The sequence below is a fragment of the Heterodontus francisci genome, chromosome 29, assembly GCF_036365525.1.
Source record: "Heterodontus francisci isolate sHetFra1 chromosome 29, sHetFra1.hap1, whole genome shotgun sequence".
Lineage (NCBI taxonomy): Eukaryota > Metazoa > Chordata > Chondrichthyes > Heterodontiformes > Heterodontidae > Heterodontus > Heterodontus francisci.
Genome location: NC_090399.1, coordinates 17,130,468 through 17,152,524, shown reverse-complemented (window position 1 = coordinate 17,152,524; position 22,057 = coordinate 17,130,468). Strand labels below are relative to the sequence as shown.

The 22,057-nt window shown below is 46.6% G+C and overlaps 1 protein-coding gene across 11 annotated transcripts in view; it reads left to right on the top strand.

Annotated features, from left to right (window-relative positions):
• syngap1a (synaptic Ras GTPase activating protein 1a) overlaps nt 1–22,057 on the top strand; it is a 703,692-nt gene that overhangs the window by 358,148 nt on the left and 323,487 nt on the right. For 10 of the 11 annotated variants that reach the window (XM_068009527.1, XM_068009530.1, XM_068009524.1 and 7 more), the window contains one exon: nt 8,770–8,891. In XM_068009527.1, the coding sequence (XP_067865628.1) occupies nt 8,770–8,891 (122 nt within the window). The remainder of the gene's footprint in view (nt 1–8,769; nt 8,892–22,057) is intronic. The other variant, XM_068009522.1, reaches the window with a different exon arrangement.

Below are 22,057 nucleotides of genomic sequence, written 5' to 3'. Positions count from 1 at the left end.
GTCTGCAGCCTTTGACATGGGTGACTACACCATCCTCCTCCAACGCCTCTCCACTGTTCTGTTGTCCAGCTGGGTGAGACTGCTCTCACCTGCTTCCATTCTTATCCAATCGTAGTCAGGAAGTCATTAGCAACAGCTTCTCTTCCTGCTCCTGCACTGTTACCTCTGCTGTCCCCCCCCCCCCCAAGGATCTATCCTTGGCCCCTTCCTGTCGCTCATCTCCATACTGCCCCTCGGCGACATCATCCGAAAACACAGTGATAATTTTCACATGTACGCTGACGACACTCAGCTCTACCTCACCACCACCTCTCCTGACGCCTCCACTATCTCTAAATTGTCAGACTGCTTGTCCGACATCCAGTACTGGACGAGCAGAAATTTCCCCCAGTTAAATCTTGGGAAGACTGAAACCCTTTGTCTTATGTGCCCAGCACAAACAGTGTTCCTGAGCTACTGACTCCATCCCCCTCCCAGGCAACCACCTGAAGCTGATCCAGACTGTCCGCAACCTTGGTGTCATACCCGGCCTCGAATTGAGCGTCCGACCACATATCCGTGCTGTCACGAAGACCACTTATTTCCACCCGACTTCACCCTTGCCTCAGCTCATCTGCTGCTGAAGCCCTCACCCATGCCTTTCTTATCTGAAACGTGACTATTCCAGTGCACTCCTGGCTGGAATCCCACATTCTGCCCTCCGTAAACTTGAGGTCATCCGAAAATCTGCTGCCCGTGTCCTAACCTGCACATTCACCCATTACCCCTGTGTTCGCTGACCAACTCTGGCTCCCAGTTAAGTATTTTAAAATTCTCATCCTTGTTTTCAAATCCCTCCAAACCCCTCCCTATCTCTGTAATCGCCTCAGCCTCGCTATCCTCTGAAATATCTGCGTATTCGTGAGGAAATTCCGGAGCTTCAAGCCATCAGAAGCTGGAGGCAATGGTGGAGCAATAAAAATCACCCAGTTTGATTATTCAGCTGGATCTATTTGTGTGCAACAAGTGTTGTTCCAAATTTGATATTGGAACGTTTAAACATGCGCTCACAGAAATTTAACCATGTAACCAAGGACAAGACAGTGGCAGTTTATTATCAGATGCAACACGCAGACTGCCCCTTTGTGTGTGATCTCTTAGCGGATGCAGTCACAATTGTGTCCAGCAGGTGGCATGCCCACAGTCAGGAGGCCTGAGGCTTGGTTAGTGCTGATTGTGTAGGCCCAGTTTTAACTCGACCTGGTAACCAAGTGGTTAAAATAACAGACTGCGGCCACTGTCCGCCATTTTAACTACTGGGTTTTCATCGTGAAAGGAGCTCCCCCACACCTCCCTCCACTCCCCCCCACCCCGCCCCCCAGACAGTCCGCAAATATATTCAAAAGTCAAGGTCTGATGACGTCATTCAGCCCTAGTCATGGTTTAGCCCCCTCTACACTGTCCCCATCAAACACTCCCAGGACAGGTACAGCACGGGGTTAGATACAGAGTCAAGCTCCCTCTACACTGTCCCCATCAAACTCTCCCAGGACAGGTACAGCACGGGGTTAGATACAGAGTAAAGCTCCCTCTACACTGTCCCCATCAAACACTCTCAGGACAGGTACAGCACGGGGTTAGATACAGAGTAAAGCTCCCTCTACACTGTCCCCATCAAACACTCTCAGGACAGGTACAGTGCAGGATTAGATACAGAGTAAAGCTCCCTCTACACTGTCCCCATCAAACACTCTCAGGACAGGTACAGTGCGGGATTAGATACAGAGTAAAGCTCCCTCTACATTGTCCCCATCAAACACTCTCAGGACAGGTACAGTGCGGGATTAGATACAGAGTAAAGCTCCCTCTACACTGTCCCCATCAAACACTCTCAGGACAGGTACAGTGCGGGATTAGATACAGAGTAAAGCTCCCTCTACACTGTCCCCATCAAACACCCCCAGGGCAAGTCGAACAGCTGGGCACAGCTGCTTGCCAGGTCTCACATGAGGTGTGACAGCTTGGGTGAGATAAATGGCTTTTGAGGAATCCTTAATGCAAGAGGAAATAAAATCGGATCAAACAAGGCCCGTAATTCCCTCGCTTGCCTGCTACACGTTCTGTTCATTACAAATCTTAGCTTGCTGAGGCCTCTTTATCAGGAACGGTGCAAGAAGCACATTGTGACATTTAATTCCTCCTATTCCGACGGATTTGTCATTCCAAAAGGTTACCTATCAGTGCTGTTGGAAGGTTGGGAGGGAATGATAGAGGAATTATCGTACACACAGAATAATAAGCCTGGAATTCAAAGGCTTGCCTGTCTCAGTTCAACAGGCAGGCTAACATCTGCGCAAACAGCATGCTCTGCCAGGCTGTGTTAGCTTTCGAAGCAGCCCCTGTCAGCTAACAGAGTGTAAGATAGCCAGACTGGATTTGGATTTGCTCTGCCCGACACCTGTATCTAAATATCTCAAGATGAATGTCCAAAGGATTGATGGTTCCATGCCAATAAATGGAAAAATGCTCATCCACACATATGTACAGAATTGTAGTACTCCAAGATCACAGTGACTGGGTACAGAAACACTACTTCAGTTTCAGAGGGTACAGTGACTGGGTACAGAAACACTACTTCAGTTTCAGAGGGTACAGTGACTGGGTACAGAAACAATCCTTCAGTATTCAGAGGGTACAGTGACTGGGTACAGAAACACTACTTCTCTACACAGAGGACACAGTGACTGGGTACAGAAACATCCCTTCAGTACTCAGAGGGCATGTTGACTGGGTACAGAAACACTCCTTCAGTACTCAGAGGGCATATTGACTGGGTACAGAAACACTCCTTCTGTACTCAGAGGGCACAGTGACTGGGTACAGAAACACTCCTTCAGTACTCAGAGGGCACAGTGACTGGGTACAGAAACACTCCTTCAGTATTCAGAGGTCACAGTGACTGGGTACAGAAACACTCCTTCAGTACTCAGAGGGCACAGTGACTGGGTACAGAAACCCAGGGTAACCACTCAATCCTGTGTCCTGGGCTATAAAAACTGTCAGACAGACGGGCAGAAACTTAAACAGATAAATAAATGGTAGTGAGGACAACCACCTTATTTACCAGAATTATTGACTCTCTCTTGTTCCACACTATATTGTTATGATCCACATGGAGATCAACGACCCAAAAGAAACAAATTTACCGACCCCAATTTAAGGAAAAACAAATGGCAAGATTTCACATTTGTAACTTTTACTTTCACAATCAAACCAAAGTCAACATAAATTAAACATGAATTAACAGACAAATCACACTGTGTGTATGTACACATTACAAATTACTCAACTATTCGGTGCAACAAAGATAGTTCTCACAGATTTCCTGGACAGTCCATTCAACATATCTGGCACCAATTACCGACACAAAGTTCTTCAAAGGTCAGAGCTTCCTCAGATAGTTCTCCAACTCTTCTAAGATGTAGCCACCGATTCTCACCCGACAGCAGTTCCCCTTCAACCCGAGCTCCACAGGGTACGATCTTCACCCAAAAAGGCGCACTTCTCCAGAACTTCCTCAGCTCTACTCACAACAGTCTTGATGGCATGGATCCATCAGTATTACCCAAATCCAAGCCCATCAGTGACAACCGATACACTGTATGACTGGGCCTGGTTAATCAGTTATTTTAGGTAACTGAAACAGATCCTGGACCCAGCCTTCACTTTCTTCAGCCTGCCGGCACTTCACTCCTACATGATCCGAGCTTGAATGGATCTGTGTCCTTTTTATCTGGTTCCAACCAGTTTCAGTTTCCCCAGAAGCCTGAAGTTTTAGTTTCAGTTTCTGCTTCGGTTTTAGTTTCCCTTTCAGTTAAGGTCTGGCTCAGAAAAAAGCAAGCTTTGAAACCAGGGTCGGCGCACCTAACCGAACATTCGACAAGACATCTGCTCAGACAGCAGCTCACATACTCTGCCCCACTGGTCCAGCGTGACCGTAGGCTCAATCACAATCTAGAAAACAATAAAGTCTCTTCTCATGCTCAATAATGTTCAAGGGGGCTCATTTCTGGCCGTATCAGTGACATTTCCTGCTGAATTTTCCTTCATAGAATCACACAGCACAGAAGGAGGCCATTCAGCCTTCGTGCCTGTGTTGGCTAGCCAATTAGTCCCGATCCCCAGCTCTTTCCCCACAGCCCTGCAATAATTTTCCCCTTCCAGTATTTATCTAATTCTCCTTTAAAAATTACTTTCAATCTGCATTGTGCATCCCAGATATAACAACTAGCTGCATTGGAAGAACTCGTCCCATCACCTTTATTATCCTTTTGACAATTATCTTAAATTTGTGTCCTCTGGTTCACAACCCTGCTGCCAGTAGAAACAGTCTCTCCCTACATACTTTATCAAAAATCTTCCTCCCTAACAGCACCACACAGACTGCAGCGGTTCAAGAAGGTGGCTCACCACCAGCTGCTCACGGGCAATTAGGTGGGGCTGGGCAACAAATGCTGGCCTGGCCAGCAACGCACACATCCCATGAATGAGAATTTAAAGAAGTCCCACGGACAGCAACATGATAACGACCAGATAATCTGCCTTTGTGATGTTGTAAAGGGTTACAGCAGGGCCCGCACTTGCTGCCCCAGAAAACAAGAGCGGTGGCTGTTGAACTCAGTGTTGGAGCTGAAAGGCTGCAAAGTGCCTAATGGAAAGATGAAGTGCTGTTTGCCGAGCTCGCACTGAGCTTCAATTGGAACTGTGTAGGAGGGCGAGCACACAGGAGGTCAGAGAGGGAGTGGGACGGAGATTTAAAGTGGCAGGCGGCCAGAAGCTCGGGGTCACGCTTGCAGGCTGAATGGAGGCGTTCCACAAAGCTGTGTTTGATCTCCCCCAATGTATAGGAAATCACATCGTGAAAAGTGAATACAGTATACTAACTCGAAAGAAGGACAAGTAAATTGCTGCTTCGCCTGGGCAGACTGTGTCTCTTGCCCCCTGATATTTATATCAGGTAACTGTATGGGATGGTGTGTATTAAGGAGCCTGTGCTATTCTCTTTAAGGAACCCCAGTTTTGACTCGATAACCAGCAATATCCAAATCGACACACTTTTGCTCTTGTGGCAACCACGATAACAACTTGCATTTATATAGCGTCTTCAATGTAGTAAAGCATTCTAAGGTGCTGCACAGGAGTGGTATCAAACAAAATTCGACACCGAGCCACATAAGGATGTTAGGACAGCTGACCAAAAACCTGTACAAAGAGGTAGGCGTCAAGGAGCATCTTAAACGAAGAGAGAGTTGTAGGGAGGTGTGGAGAGTTGTAGAGAGATGTAGGGAGGGAATCCCAGAACTTTGGGCGTAGGCAGCTGAAGGCACGATCACCAATGGTGAAGTGATTAAAATTGGGGGTGTGCAAGAGGCCAGAATTGGAGGAGTGCGGAGATCTCGGGAGGGTTAGAGGGCTGAACAAGGTCACAGAGACAGGGAGATGGGGGGGCCAGGCCACAGAGGGATTCGAAAACAAGGGCGCGAGTTTTAAAATCGAGGCGCTGCCGGACCAGGAGCCAATGCAGGTCAGCGAGCACAGGGGTGATGGGCGAACGGGACTTGGTACGAGTTGGAGTATGGGCAGCAGAGTTTTCGATGAGTCACGGACCGAGCGACAAAACAGAGGGCTGGGAGGGAGTCAAAGGGCTGGGGAAGCCGGAAAGAATAAGGGTGTGTCAGTGGCCATCGTGACCGAAATCGTTCCATGGGCTCAGCTTGCAGACTTATAATAGCAATAAGAAAGATGAGAGCTCAAAGAAGGAAGACTCACAGAAAGAAGTACAAGACAGAGAATGAGATTACCGACTCCCCTTTGTCAAGCTGCTCTTGGCAGGGGTTTCCATGATCAGTGATGGGTTGGATGGGCGTCCTTATATGGGAGTTGAGATTGATCCTGGCGACAACACATATTGAGTGGCATCACATTGGCCACTCCTGATAGGGCAATTGGATGAATGTGGGATGGGCCATATAATGGGCGGCCCATGCATTGCTGCCTGCTTTGTGCGACTGCCCGGGGTCAATGGCCGAGGTGAGTGGAACGAGCTTACTGCCGCCCTGGCCGCTCGCTGTCTGGCGTCAGTCCGTTCTGCAAAGACGAGCTGCTCGATTGGCTCTCTTAGTGGGCTCTCACCAACGTTGCGCCACACCATATCAAGTCGTAAGGACCCAGGTTTGATTCCTGTTCTTTGTTAGCTCAGTTCCAGATGCTGTCACCTGTATAGAGTGTAATTCTATCTCGAGGGGGAAAGAAAGAGGGGTACAGAGGGCTGGGCGGGAGGAGGTAATCACAGTGGGAGGAGGCCCGTTGTAGCATATGGACACCAGCATGGACAAGTTGGTCTGAATGGCCTGTTCGAGTGCTGCAGATTCTGTGCGGGTTAATTTACTGCAAGATTAAAAACAGGCGCTGTGATAAATGGGGGCTGTGCTAGAAAGAAACATCTGCTTGAAGGTCTGTTTTTAGCATGCAATTTTGGTCCTAATTGCTGATGAACATAATTTGAACTTGCCAGGCGGTGATAAAACAGACAACTGCAGATTTAACGCTCAAGCGCTGATTAGAAGCAATTTTCGCGGCATGTGGGCTCCACGCACCCACTTGCACTGAAGGTGTGGAGTATGCTGGCTGACACACATTGACAGGGACTGAGAGGAAGAGTGCACAGGTTATTGGACTTGGCACCGGAGATCCTGGTGGAGGAGGTCCAGAGGATAAGAGAGGGGGCAAGGATTCCACATCGCCCCCCCCAACCCCCCCCCCCCACCCCCCCCACTCCTCCTCCTGAGTCCGACCCTGGTGGTAACAGCTGGATCACCAGATTGTGGAGCATCCAGCAAGTCACCACGAATCCGGGCCCTTCCTCACCCTCCTGCCCCTCTCTCCGCCAGAAGTAATCCAGAGGCCCAGGCTAATGGCCTGGGGACGTGGATTCAAATCTCAGCACGGCAGCTGGTGGAATTTAAAACCAATTCATTAATAAAAATATCAATTAATGAATTAAAAAATCTGGACTTGAAAGCTCGTCTCTCAGAAATGGTGCCATGAAATGATCATCGATTGTCGTAAAAACCCATCTGGTTCACCAATGTCCTTCAGGGAAGGAAATCTGCCGTCCTTACCCGGTCTGGCCTACATGTGACTCCAGACCCACAGCAATGTGGCTGACTCTTAACTGCCCTCTGAAATAGCCCAGCAAGGCACTCAGTTGTCAAGGGCAGTTAGGGATGGGCAACAAATGCTGGCTTTGCCAGCGACACCCACATCCCATGAAAAGAATTAAAAGCGCTCCCTTTCTCCGATAAGGTGCCCAACAAGGTTGAGTTGCACAGCACTCGCTCATTTTAGGTGAAGACCTCAGAAAATCTCTGGAATAAATGTTGATAGAATGTTGATGAAATCTTCACAAATTGTCCCAGAAAGTCTCCCGCTGTGTCCTCTTCAGACGCAGTGCAGTCAATCAATCTCAACCAGCACACGAACGTACAAAGAAGAATGTCCCTTTTAAGTAGCGCTTGAAATCCTCAGCAATAACTGGTTTATTCCTCTTCAGCTGCTCACTGTAAGGTGAGGTCATTAAATGCAGCTTATTTAATGAGTGCGAGCAAGCAGCTGAAGTGGCCACCAGCTGCTTAACTCCAGGTGGCCGTTTCTAGCGCAAGCTTTAACTCCTTAACAAAGATAGGTAGGAAGAACCTGGAGAGACAATATAAAAGAAAGGGTACAATTCTAACGGGGGTGCAGGCGCAGAGGGACCTGGGTGTATATGTGCATAAGTCATTCAAGGTGGCAGGACGGGTTGAGAGAGAGCAAGGAGGTTATGTTGAACTTGTACAAGACACTAGTTTGGCCTCAGCTGGAGTATTACATCCAATTCTGGGCGCCGCACTTGAGGAAGGATGTTTTATTTATTTTATATTTATTTAGAGATACAGCACTGAAACAGGCCCTTCGGCCCACCGGGTCTGTGCTGACCATCAACCACCCATTTATACTAACCCTACATTAATCCCATATTCCTACCACATCCCCTCAATTCCCCTACCACCGACCTATACTAGGGGCAATTTACCTATCAACCTGCAAGTCTTTGGCTGTGGGAGGAAACCGGAGCATCCGGCGGAAACCCACGTGGTCACAGGGAGAACCTGGACAGAGTAGATAGAGAGAAACTGTTCCCACTCGTGAAAGGATCGAGAACGAGAGGGCACAGATTTAAAGTATTTGGTAAAAGAAGCAAAATTGACAATGAAGAAAAATGTTTTCACGCAGCGAGTGGTTAAGGTCTGGAATGCGCTGCCTGAGAGTGTGGTGGAGGCAGGTTCAACTGAAGCATTCAAAAGGGAATTAGACTGTTATCTGAAAAGGAAGAATGTGCAGGGTTACGGGGAGAAGGCAGGGGAATGGCACGAGGTGACATGCTCATCAGGAGAGCTGGTGCAGACTCAATGGGCCGAGTGGCCTCCTTCTGTGCTGCAACAGTTCTGTGATTCTGTGAGATGGTGTCTTACGCAAACCGTGGGCTGAAGTATCGAGGGGGAAATCCCTCCCTCTGTCACGATCGTGAGGGAGATGGAGTTGAAGGTGGAAGGAGGTAATTAGAGCGGGAGGAGGAAACGTGTGGAGTATAAATACTAGGGGAGATCAGTTGGGCTGAATGGCCTGTGTCAGGGCTGGAGATTTGACATCACTCTACCTGCTTCTGAATTTTCCTTCTCATTCTTTTCCCAGCAGGGATTTCTGAGCCGACGGCTAAAAGGATCCATTAAGCGAACAAAGAGTCAGCCCAAACTGGATCGAACCAGCAGCTTCCGGCATATTCTGCCCCGATTCCGGAGTGCAGACCATGACAGGTCAGAAGATAAGGGGCTTTAATCATTCCTTCAATTTTTCTACGTAGTCAAGCTATGAGTGATAGTTTATTGGCTTTATTGGTTGCTTTGATCTCCTGGCATTTACCATGAGTGCTTGTGCGAGAGAAAAAGTGTGTATAAGGCTGAGTGTGTGCGTGCGTGTGAATATGTACACGTGGGTGCATGGAAGTGTAACTACACACGTGGGTCACGAACTATATGTGCTATGGGGGTTTGTGCATGCTTATACACGAGTGTGTATGTGTGCACGTATACAGTGTTGTGGCTGGCTTTTCTGGACATGGATGCACAAGTGCGTGCACTGATGAAAATACAGTTGCAGGTACATATCTGTGTCCTCCCGTTTGTGCAGGCCCATCTGCTTGTGCGCTGCAGGAAGGAGAAAGCCGTACAAGATCAAAGATCTAACTTGACGTGAATTCAGGTGCTGGTCTTTAATCCAGTTTGTTTGAGATGGGTTCCAGCTGTTTTGGGTCAGGTAGAGAATCACTGCATTGCTGTTCAGTGTTATGTAGGCAGCAAAACACAAACACTGAGAAGGAAATGGTAATTAACTACCAAGTACCATAATTGAGAGGGACTCATTATTGGTGAGAGTCCAGCAATTATAATGTACCTAATGCTGAGTGCATTAAAACAGGAATTCACCGTCAGAGTCCATTAAACAATGTCCAAACCCACAGAGTCCATCACTGACAGAAACTGACCCATAGAGTCCATCACTGACAGAAACTGACCCATAGAGTCCATCACTGACAGAAACTGACCCACAGAGTCCATCACTGACAGAAACTGACCCACAGAGTCCATCACTGACAGAAACTGAACCACAGAGTCCATCACTGACAGAAACTGAACCATAGAGTCAATCACTGACAGAAACTGATCCATAGAGTCCATCACTGACAGAAACTGATCCACAGAGTCCATCACTGACAGAAACTGAACCATAGAGTCAATCACTGACAGAAACTGATCCATAGAGTCCATCACTGACAGAAACTGAACCACAGAGTCCATCACTGACAGAAACAGAACCACAGAGTCAATCACTGACAGAAACTGAACCACAGAGTCCATCACTGACAGAAACTGAACCATAGAGTCCATCACTGACAGAAACTGATCCACAGAGTCCATCACTGACAGAAACTGAACCACAGAGTCCATCACTGACAGAAACTGAACCACAGAGTCAATCACTGACAGAAACTGACCCACAGAGTCCATCACTGACAGAAACTGAACCATAGAGTCCATCACTGACAGAAACTGAACCACAGAGTCCATCACTGACAGAAACTGAACCACAGAGTCCATCACTGACAGAAACTGACCCATAAAGTCAATCACTGACAGAAACTGAACCACAGAGTCCATCACTGACAGAAACTGAACCACAGAGTCCATCACTGACAGAAACTGACCCATAAAGTCAATCACTGACAGAAACTGAACCACAGAGTCCATCACTGACAGAAACTGAACCACAGAGTCCATCACTGACAGAAACTGATCCACAGAGTCCATCACTGACAGAAACTGATCCACAGAGTCCATCACTGACAGAAACTCAACCACAGAGTCCATCACTGACAGAAACTGATCCACAGAGTCCATCACTGACAGAAACTGATCCACAGAGTCCATCACTGACAGAAACTGAACCACAGACTCCATCACTGACAGAAACTGATCCACAGAGTCCATCACTGACAGAAACTGAACCACAGAGTCCATCACTGACAGAAACTGACCCATAAAGTCAATCACTGACAGAAACTGACCCACAGAGTCCATCACTGACAGAAACTGATCCACAGAGTCCATCACTGACAGAAACTGATCCACAGAGTCCATCACTGACAGAAACTGAACCATAGAGTCCATCACTGACAGAAACTGATCCACAGAGTCCATCACTGACAGAAACTGAACCATAGAGTCCATCACTGACAGAAACTGAACCACAGAGTCCATCACTGAGAGAAACTGAACCACAGAGTCCATCACTGACAGAAACTGATCCACAGAGTCCATCACTGACAGAAACTGAACCACAGAGTCCATCACTGACAGAAACTGATCCACAGAGTCCATCACTGACAGAAACTGACCCATAAAGTCAATCACTGACAGAAACTGACCCACAGAGTCCATCACTGACAGAAACTGAACCACAGAGTCCATCACTGACAGAAACTGATCCATAGAGTCCATCACTGACAGAAACTGATCCACAGAGTCCATCACTGACAGAAACTGAACCACAGAGTCCATCACTGACAGAAACTGAACCACAGAGTCCATCACTGACAGAAACTGATCCACAGAGTCCATCACTGACAGAAACTGAACCACAGAGTCCATCACTGACAGAAACTGAACCATAGAGTCCATCACTGACAGAAACTGAACCACAGAGTCCATCACTGACAGAAACTGAACCACAGAGTCCATCACTGACAGAAACTGATCCACAGAGTCCATCACTGACAGAAACTGAACCACAGAGTCCATCACTGACAGAAACTGACCCATAAAGTCAATCACTGACAGAAACTGATCCACAGAGTCCATCACTGACAGAAACTGAACCACAGAGTCCATCACTGACAGAAACTGACCCATAAAGTCAATCACTGACAGAAACTGACCCACAGAGTCCATCACTGACAGAAACTGACCCATAAAGTCAATCACTGACAGAAACTGACCCACAGAGTCCATCACTGACAGAAACTGAACCACAGAGTCCATCACTGACAGAAACTGACCCATAAAGTCAATCAATGACAGAAACTGACCCACAGAGTCCATCACTGACAGAAACTGAACCATAAAGTCAATCACTGACAGAAACTGACCCATAAAGTCAATCAATGACAGAAACTGACCCACAGAGTCCATCACTGACAGAAACTGAACCACAGAGTCCATCACTGACAGAAACTGACCCATAAAGTCAATCAATGACAGAAACTGACCCACAGAGTCCATCACTGACAGAAACTGACCCATAAAGTCAATCAATGACAGAAACTGACCCACAGAGTCCATCACTGACAGAAACTGACCCATAAAGTCAATCAATGACAGAAACTGACCCACAGAGTCCATCACTGACAGAAACTGAACCATAAAGTCAATCACTGACAGAAACTGAACCATAGAGTACATCACTGACAGAAACTGAACCATAGAGTCCATCGCTGACAGAAACTGAATCATAGAGTCCATCACTGACAGAAACTGATCCACAGAGTCCATCACTGACAGAAACTGACCCATAAAGTCAATCACTGACAGAAACTGATCCACAGAGTCCATCACTGACAGAAACTGAACCACAGAGTCAATCACTGACAGAAACTGACCCACAGAGTCCATCACTGCCAGAAACTGAACCATAGAGTCCATCACTGACAGAAACTGAACCATAGAGTCCATCACTGACAGAAACTGATCCACAGAGTCCATCACTGACAGAAACTGAACCATAGAGTCCATCACTGACAGAAACTGAACCACAGAGTCCATCACTGACAGAAACTGAACCATAAAGTCAATCACTGACAGAAACTGACCCACAGAGTCCATCACTGACAGAAACTGAACCATAGAGTCCATCACTGACAGAAACTGATCCAAAGAGTCCATCACTGACAGAAACTGAACCATAGAGTCCATCACTGACAGAAACTGATCCACAGAGTCCATCACTGACAGAAACTGAACATTAGAGTCCATCACTGACAGAAACTGATCTACAGAGTCCATCACTGACAGAAACTGAGCCACAGAGTCCATCACTGACAGAAACTGAACCATAGAGTCCATCACTGACAGAAACTGATCCACAGAGTCCATCACTGACAGAAACTGAACCACAGAGTCCATCACTGACAGAAACTGATCCACAAAGTCCATCACTGACAGAAACTGAACCACAGAGTCCATCACTGACAGAAACTGATCCACAGAGTCCATCACTGACAGAAACTGATCCACAGAGTCCATCACTGACAGAAACTGACCCACAGAGTCCATCACTGACAGAAACTGAACCATAGAGTCCATCACTGACAGAAACTGATCCACAGAGTCCATCACTGACAGAAACTGAACCAAAGAGTCCATCACTGACAGAAACTGATCCACAGAGTCCATCAATGACAGAAGCTGATCCACAGAGTCCATCACTGACAGAAACTGAACCATAGAGTCCATCACTGACAGAAACTGATCCACAGAGTCCATCACTGACAGAAACTGATCCACAAAGTCCATCACTGACAGAAACTGAACCACAGAGTCCATCACTGACAGAAACTGATCCACAGAGTCCATCACTGACAGAAACTGATCCACAGAGTCCATCGCTGACAGAAACTGACCCACAGAGTCCATCACTGACAGAAACTGAACCATAGAGTCCATCACTGACAGAAACTGATCCACAGAGTCCATCACTGACAGAAACTGAACCAAAGAGTCCATCACTGACAGAAACTGATCCACAGAGTCCATCAATGACAGAAGCTGATCCACAGAGTCCATCACTGACAGAAACTGAACCATAGAGTCCATCACTGACAGAAACTGATCCACAGAGTCCATCACTGACAGAAACTGATCCACAGAGTCCATCACTGACAGAAACTGATCCACAGAGTCCATCACTGACAGAAACTGAACCATAGAGTCAATCACTGACAGAAACTGATCCACAGAGTCCATCACTGACAGAAACTGATCCACAGAGTCCATCACTGACAGAAACTGAACCACAGAGTCCATCACTGACAGAAACTGAACCACAGAGTCCATCACTGACAGAAACTGACCCATAAAGTCAATCACTGACAGAAACTGACCCACAGAGTCCATCACTGACAGAAACTGATCCACAGAGTCCATCACTGACAGAAACTGACCCATAAAGTCAATCACTGACAGAAACTGAACCACAGAGTCCATCACTGACAGAAACTGATCCACAGAGTCCATCACTGACAGAAACTGAACCATAGAGTCCATCACTGACAGAAACTGAACCATAGAGTCCATCACTGACAGAAACTCATCCACAGAGTCCATCACTGAAAGAAACTGATCCACAGAGTCCATCACTGACAGAAACTGATCCACAGAGTCCATCACTGACAGAAACTGATCCACAGAGTCCATCACTGACAGAAACTGAACCACAGAGTCCATCACTGACAGAAACTGATCCACAGAGTCCATCACTGACAGAAACTGAACCACAGAGTCCATCACTGACAGAAACTGAACCACAGAGTCCATCACTGACAGAAACTGATCCACAGAGTCCATCACTGACAGAAACTGAACCATAGAGTCCATCACTGACAGAAACTGAACCATAGAGTCCATCACTGACAGAAACTGATCCACAGAGTCCATCACTGACAGAAACTGAACCATAGAGTCCATCACTGACAGAAACTGAACCACAGAGTCCATCACTGACAGAAACTGAACCATAAAGTCAATCACTGACAGAAACTGACCCACAGAGTCCATCACTGACAGAAACTGAACCATAGAGTCCATCACTGACAGAAACTGATCCACAGAGTCCATCACTGACAGAAACTGAACCATAGAGTCCATCACTGACAGAAACTGATCCACAGAGTCCGTCACTGACAGAAACTGAACATTAGAGTCCATCACTGACAGAAACTGATCTACAGAGTCCATCACTGACAGAAACTGATCTACAGAGTCCATCACTGACAGAAACTGACCCACAGAGTCCATCACTGACAGAAATTGAACCATAGAGTCCATCACTGACAGAAACTGATCCACAGAGTCCATCACTGACAGAAACTGAACCACAGAGTCCATCACTGACAGAAACTGATCCACAAAGTCCATCACTGACAGAAACTGAACCACAGAGTCCATCACTGACAGAAACTGATCCACAGAGTCCATCACTGACAGAAACTGATCCACAGAGTCCATCACTGACAGAAACTGACCCACAGAGTCCATCACTGACAGAAACTGAACCATAGAGTCCATCACTGACAGAAACTGATCCACAGAGTCCATCACTGACAGAAACTGAACCAAAGAGTCCATCACTGACAGAAACTGATCCACAGAGTCCATCACTGACAGAAGCTGATCCACAGAGTCCATCACTGACAGAAACTGAACCATAGAGTCCATCACTGACAGAAACTGATCCACAGAGTCCATCACTGACAGAAACTGATCCACAGAGTCCATCACTGACAGAAACTGAACCACAGAGTCCATCACTGACAGAAACTGAACCACAGAGTCCATCACTGACAGAAACTGATCCACAGAGTCCATCACTGACAGAAACTGAACCATAGAGTCAATCACTGAGAGAAACTGATCCACAGAGTCCATCACTGACAGAAACTGATCCACAGAGTCCATCACTGACAGAAACTGAACCACAGAGTCCATCACTGACAGAAACTGAACCACAGAGTCCATCACTGACAGAAACTGACCCATAAAGTCAATCACTGACAGAAACTGACCCACAGAGTCCATCACTGACAGAAACTGATCCACAGAGTCCATCACTGACAGAAACTGACCCATAAAGTCAATCACTGACAGAAACTGAACCATAAAGTCAATCACTGACAGAAACTGACCCACAGAGTCCATCACTGACAGAAACTGAACCACAGAGTCCATCACTGACAGAAACTGAACCATAGAGTCCATCGCTGACAGAAACTGAACCATAGAGTCCATCACTGACAGAAACTGACCCACAGAGTCCATCACTGACAGAAACTGAACCATAGAGTCCATCACTGACAGAAACTGAACCATAGAGTCCATCACTGACAGAAACTGATCCACAGAGTCCATCACTGAAAGAAACTAATCCACAGAGTCCATCACTGACAGAAACTGATCCACAGAGTCCATCACTGACAGAAACTGAACCACAGAGTCCATCACTGACAGAAACTGATACACAGAGTCCATCACTGACAGAAACTGAACCACAGAGTCCATCACTGACAGAAACTGAACCACAGAGTCCATCACTGACAGAAACTGATCCACAGAGTCCATCACTGACAGAAACTGAACCATAGAGTCCATCACTGACAGAAACTGAACCATAGAGTCCATCACTGACAGAAACTGATCCACAGAGTCCATCACTGACAGAAACTGAACCATAGAGTCCATCACTGACAGAAACTGAACCACAGAGTCCATCACTGACAGAAACTGAACCATAAAGTCAATCACTGACAGAAACTGACCCACAGAGTCCATCACTGACAGAAACTGAACCATAGAGTCCATCACTGACAGAAACTGATCCACAGAGTCCATCACTGACAGAAACTGAACCATAGAGTCCATCACTGACAGAAACTGATCCACAGAGTCCATCACTGACAGAAACTGAACATTAGAGTCCATCACTGACAGAAACTGATCTACAGAGTCCATCACTGACAGAAACTGACCCACAGAGTCCATCACTGACAGAAATTGAACCATAGAGTCCATCACTGACAGAAACTGATCCACAGAGTCCATCACTGACAGAAACTGATCCACAGAGTCCATCACTGACAGAAACTGACCCACAGAGTCCATCACTGACAGAAACTGAACCATAGAGTCCATCACTGACAGAAACTGATCCACAGAGTCCATCACTGACAGAAACTGAACCAAAGAGTCCATCACTGACAGAAACTGATCCACAGAGTCCATCACTGACAGAAACTGAACATTAGAGTCCATCACTGACAGAAACTGAACCATCGAGTCCATCGCTGACAGAAACTGAACCATAGAGTCCATCACTGACAGAAACTGACCCACAGAGTCCATCACTGACAGAAACTGAACCATAGAGTCCATCACTGACAGAAACTGAACCATAGAGTCCATCACTGACAGAAACTGATCCACAGAGTCCATCACTGAAAGAAACTGATCCACAGAGTCCATCACTGACAGAAACTGATCCACAGAGTCCATCACTGACAGAAACTGATCCACAGAGTCCATCACTGACAGAAACTGAACCACAGAGTCCATCACTGACAGAAACTGATCCACAGAGTCCATCACTGACAGAAACTGAACCACAGAGTCCATCACTGACAGAAACTGAACCACAGAGTCCATCACTGACAGAAACTGATCCACAGAGTCCATCACTGACAGAAACTGAACCATAGAGTCCATCACTGACAGAAACTGAACCATAGAGTCCATCACTGACAGAAACTGAACCACAGAGTCCATCACTGACAGAAACTGAACCATAGAGTCCATCACTGACAGAAACTGAACCACAGAGTCCATCACTGACAGAAACTGAACCATAAAGTCAATCACTGACAGAAACTGACCCACAGAGTCCATCACTGACAGAAACTGAACCATAGAGTCCATCACTGACAGAAACTGATCCACAGAGTCCATCACTGACAGAAACTGAACCATAGAGTCCATCACTGACAGAAACTGATCCACAGAGTCCATCACTGACAGAAACTGAACATCAGAGTCCATCACTGACAGAAACTGATCTACAGAGTCCATCACTGACAGAAACTGACCCACAGAGTCCATCACTGACAGAAATTGAACCATAGAGTCCATCACTGACAGAAACTGATCCACAGAGTCCATCACTGACAGAAACTGAACCACAGAGTCCATCACTGACAGAAACTGATCCACAAAGTCCATCACTGACAGAAACTGAACCACAGAGTCCATCACTGACAGAAACTGATCCACAGAGTCCATCACTGACAGAAACTGATCCACAGAGTCCATCACTGACAGAAACTGACCCACAGAGTCCATCACTGACAGAAACTGAACCATAGAGTCCATCACTGACAGAAACTGATCCACAGAGTCCATCACTGACAGAAACTGAACCAAAGAGTCCATCACTGACAGAAACTGATCCACAGAGTCCATCACTGACAGAAGCTGATCCACAGAGTCCATCACTGACAGAAACTGAACCATAGAGTCCATCACTGACAGAAACTGATCCACAGAGTCCATCACTGACAGAAACTGATCCACAGAGTCCATCACTGACAGAAACTGAACCACAGAGTCCATCACTGACAGAAACTGAACCACAGAGTCCATCACTGACAGAAACTGATCCACAGAGTCCATCACTGACAGAAACTGAACCATAGAGTCAATCACTGACAGAAACTGATCCACAGAGTCCATCACTGACAGAAACTGATCCACAGAGTCCATCACTGACAGAAACTGAACCACAGAGTCCATCACTGACAGAAACTGATCCACAGAGTCCATCACTGACAGAAACTGAACCACAGAGTCCATCACTGACAGAAACTGATCCACAGAGTCCATCACTGACAGAAACTGAACCATAGAGTCCATCACTGACAGAAACTGATCCACAGAGTCCATCACTGACAGAAACTGAACCATAGAGTCCATCACTGACAGAAACTGAACCACAGAGTCCATCACTGACAGAAACTGAACCATAAAGTCAATCACTGACAGAAACTGACCCACAGAGTCCATCACTGACAGAAACTGAACCATAGAGTCCATCACTGACAGAAACTGATCCACAGAGTCCATCACTGACAGAAACTGAACCATAGAGTCCATCACTGACAGAAACTGATCCACAGAGTCCATCACTGACAGAAACTGAACATTAGAGTCCATCACTGACAGAAACTGATCTACAGAGTCCATCACTGACAGAAACTGACCCACAGAGTCCATCACTGACAGAAATTGAACCATAGAGTCCATCACTGACAGAAACTGATCCACAGAGTCCATCACTGACAGAAACTGAACCACAGAGTCCATCACTGACAGAAACTGATCCACAAAGTCCATCACTGACAGAAACTGAACCACAGAGTCCATCACTGACAGAAACTGATCCACAGAGTCCATCACTGACAGAAACTGATCCACAGAGTCCATCACTGACAGAAACTGACCCACAGAGTCCATCACTGACAGAAACTGAACCATAGAGTCCATCACTGACAGAAACTGATCCACAGAGTCCATCACTGACAGAAACTGAACCAAAGAGTCCATCACTGACAGAAACTGATCCACAGAGTCCATCACTGACAGAAGCTGATCCACAGAGTCCATCACTGACAGAAACTGAACCATAGAGTCCATCACTGACAGAAACTGATCCACAGAGTCCATCACTGACAGAAACTGATCCACAGAGTCCATCACTGACAGAAACTGAACCACAGAGTCCATCACTGACAGAAACTGAACCACAGAGTCCATCACTGACAGAAACTGATCCACAGAGTCCATCACTGACAGAAACTGAACCATAGAGTAAATCACTGACAGAAACTGATCCACAGAGTCCATCACTGACAGAAACTGATCCACAGAGTCCATCACTGACAGAAACTGAACCACAGAGTCCATCACTGACAGAAACTGACCCATAAAGTCAATCACTGACAGAAACTGACCCACAGAGTCCATCACTGACAGAAACTGAACCACAGAGTCCATCACTGACAGAAACTGATCCATAGAGTCCATCACTGACAGAAACTGATCCACAGAGTCCATCACTGACAGAAACTGAACCATAGAGTCCATCACTGACAGAAACTGATCCACAGAGTCCATCACTGACAGAAACTGAACCATAGAGTCCATCACTGACAGAAACTGAACCACAGAGTCCATCACTGACAGAAACTAAACCACAGAGTCCATCACTGACAGAAACTGATCCACAGAGTCCATCACTGACAGAAACTGAACCTCAGAGTCCATCACTGACAGAAACTGAACCTCAGAGTCCATCACTGACAGAAACTGAACCACAGAGTCCATCACTGACAGAAACTGATCCACAGAGTCCATCACTGACAGAAACTGACCCATAAAGTCAATCACTGACAGAAACTGAACCACAGAGTCCATCACTGCCAGAAACTGAACCACAGAGTCCATCACTGACAGAAACTGATCCATAGAGTCCATCACTGACAGAAACTGATCCACAGAGTCCATCACTGACAGAAACTGAACCACAGAGTCCATCACTGACAGAAACTGAACCATAGAGTCCATCACTGACAGAAACTGAACCACAGAGTCCATCACTGACAGAAATTGAACCACAGAGTCCATCACTGACAGAAACTGATCCACAGAGTCCATCACTGACAGAAACTGAACCACAGAGTCCATCACTGACAGAAACTGAACCACAGAGTCCATCACTGACAGAAACTGAACCACAGAGTCCATCACTGACAGAAACTGATCCACAGAGTCCATCACTGACAGAAACTGAACCACAGAGTCCATCACTGACAGAAACTGACCCATAAAGTCAATCACTGACAGAAACTGATCCACAGAGTCCATCACTGACAGAAACTGAACCACAGAGTCCATCACTGACAGAAACTGACCCATAAAGTCAATCACTGACAGAAACTGACCCACAGAGTCCATCACTGACAGAAACTGACCCATAAAGTCAATCACTGACAGAAACTGACCCACAGAGTCCATCACTGACAGAAACTGATCCACAGAGTCCATCACTGACAGAAACTGAACCACAGAGTCCATCACTGACAGAAACTGACCCATAAAGTCAATCACTGACAGAAACTGACCCACAGAGTCCATCACTGACAGAAACTGATCCACAGAGTCCATCACTGACAGAAACTGACCCATAAAGTCAATCACTGACAGAAACTGCACAGAGTCCATCACTGACAGAAACTGACCCATAAAGTCAATCACTGACAGAAACTGACCCACAGAGTCCATCACTGACAGAAACTGAACCATAAAGTCAATCACTGACAGAAACTGACCCACAGAGTCCATCACTGACAGAAACTGACCCACAGAGTCCATCACTGACAGAAACTGATCCACAGAGTCCATCACTGACAGAAACTGACCCATAAAGTCAATCACTGACAGAAACTGAACCATAAAGTCAATCACTGACAGAAACTGACCCACAGAGTCCATCACTGACAGAAACTGAACCACAGAGTCCATCACTGACAGAAACTGAACCATAGAGTCCATCGCTGACAGAAACTGAACCATAGAGTCCATCGCTGACAGAAACTGATCCACAGAGTCCATCACTGACAGAAACTGACCCACAGAGTCCATCACTGACAGAAACTGATCCATAGAGTCCATCACTGGCAGAAACTGATCCACAGAGTCCATCACTGACAGAAACTGATCCACAGAGTCCATCACTGACAGAAACTGATCCACAGAGTCCATCACTGACAGAAACTGACCCACAGACTCCATCACTGACAGAAAATGATCCACAGAGTCCATCACTGACAGAAACTGATCCACCGAGTCCATCACTGACAGAAACTGACCCACAGAGTCCATCACTGACAGAAACTGACCCACAGAGTCCATCACTGACAGAAACTGATCCACGGAGTCCATCACTGACAGAAACTGAACCATAGAGTCCATCACTGACAGACACTGATCCATAGAGTCCATCACTGACAGAAACTGACTCATAGCGTCCATCACTGTCAGACACTGACCAATAGAGTACATTACTGACAGAAACTGACCCAAAGAGTCCATCACTGAGAGACACTGACCCATCGAGTCCATCACTGACAGACGCTGACCCATGGAGTCTATCACAGAGAGATACTGACCCATAGATTCAACCACTGACAGAGACTGACCCATCGAGACTGAAAGGCCGTGACCCATAGATTCCATCACAAGAGAGATACAGACCCATCGAGTCCATCACTGACAGACACTGACCCATCACTGACAGACACTGACCCATAGAGTCAATCACTGACAGAAACTGACCCATGGAGTCTAACACTGAAAGGCACTGACCCATTGAGTCTATCACAGAGAGATACTGACCCATAGAGTCAATCACTGACAGAAACTGACCCATGGAGTCTAACACTGAAAGGCACTGACCCATTGAGTCTATCACAGAGAGATACTGACCCATAGAGTCAATCACTGACAGAAACTGACCCATTGAGTCTATCACAGAGATAAACTGACCCATA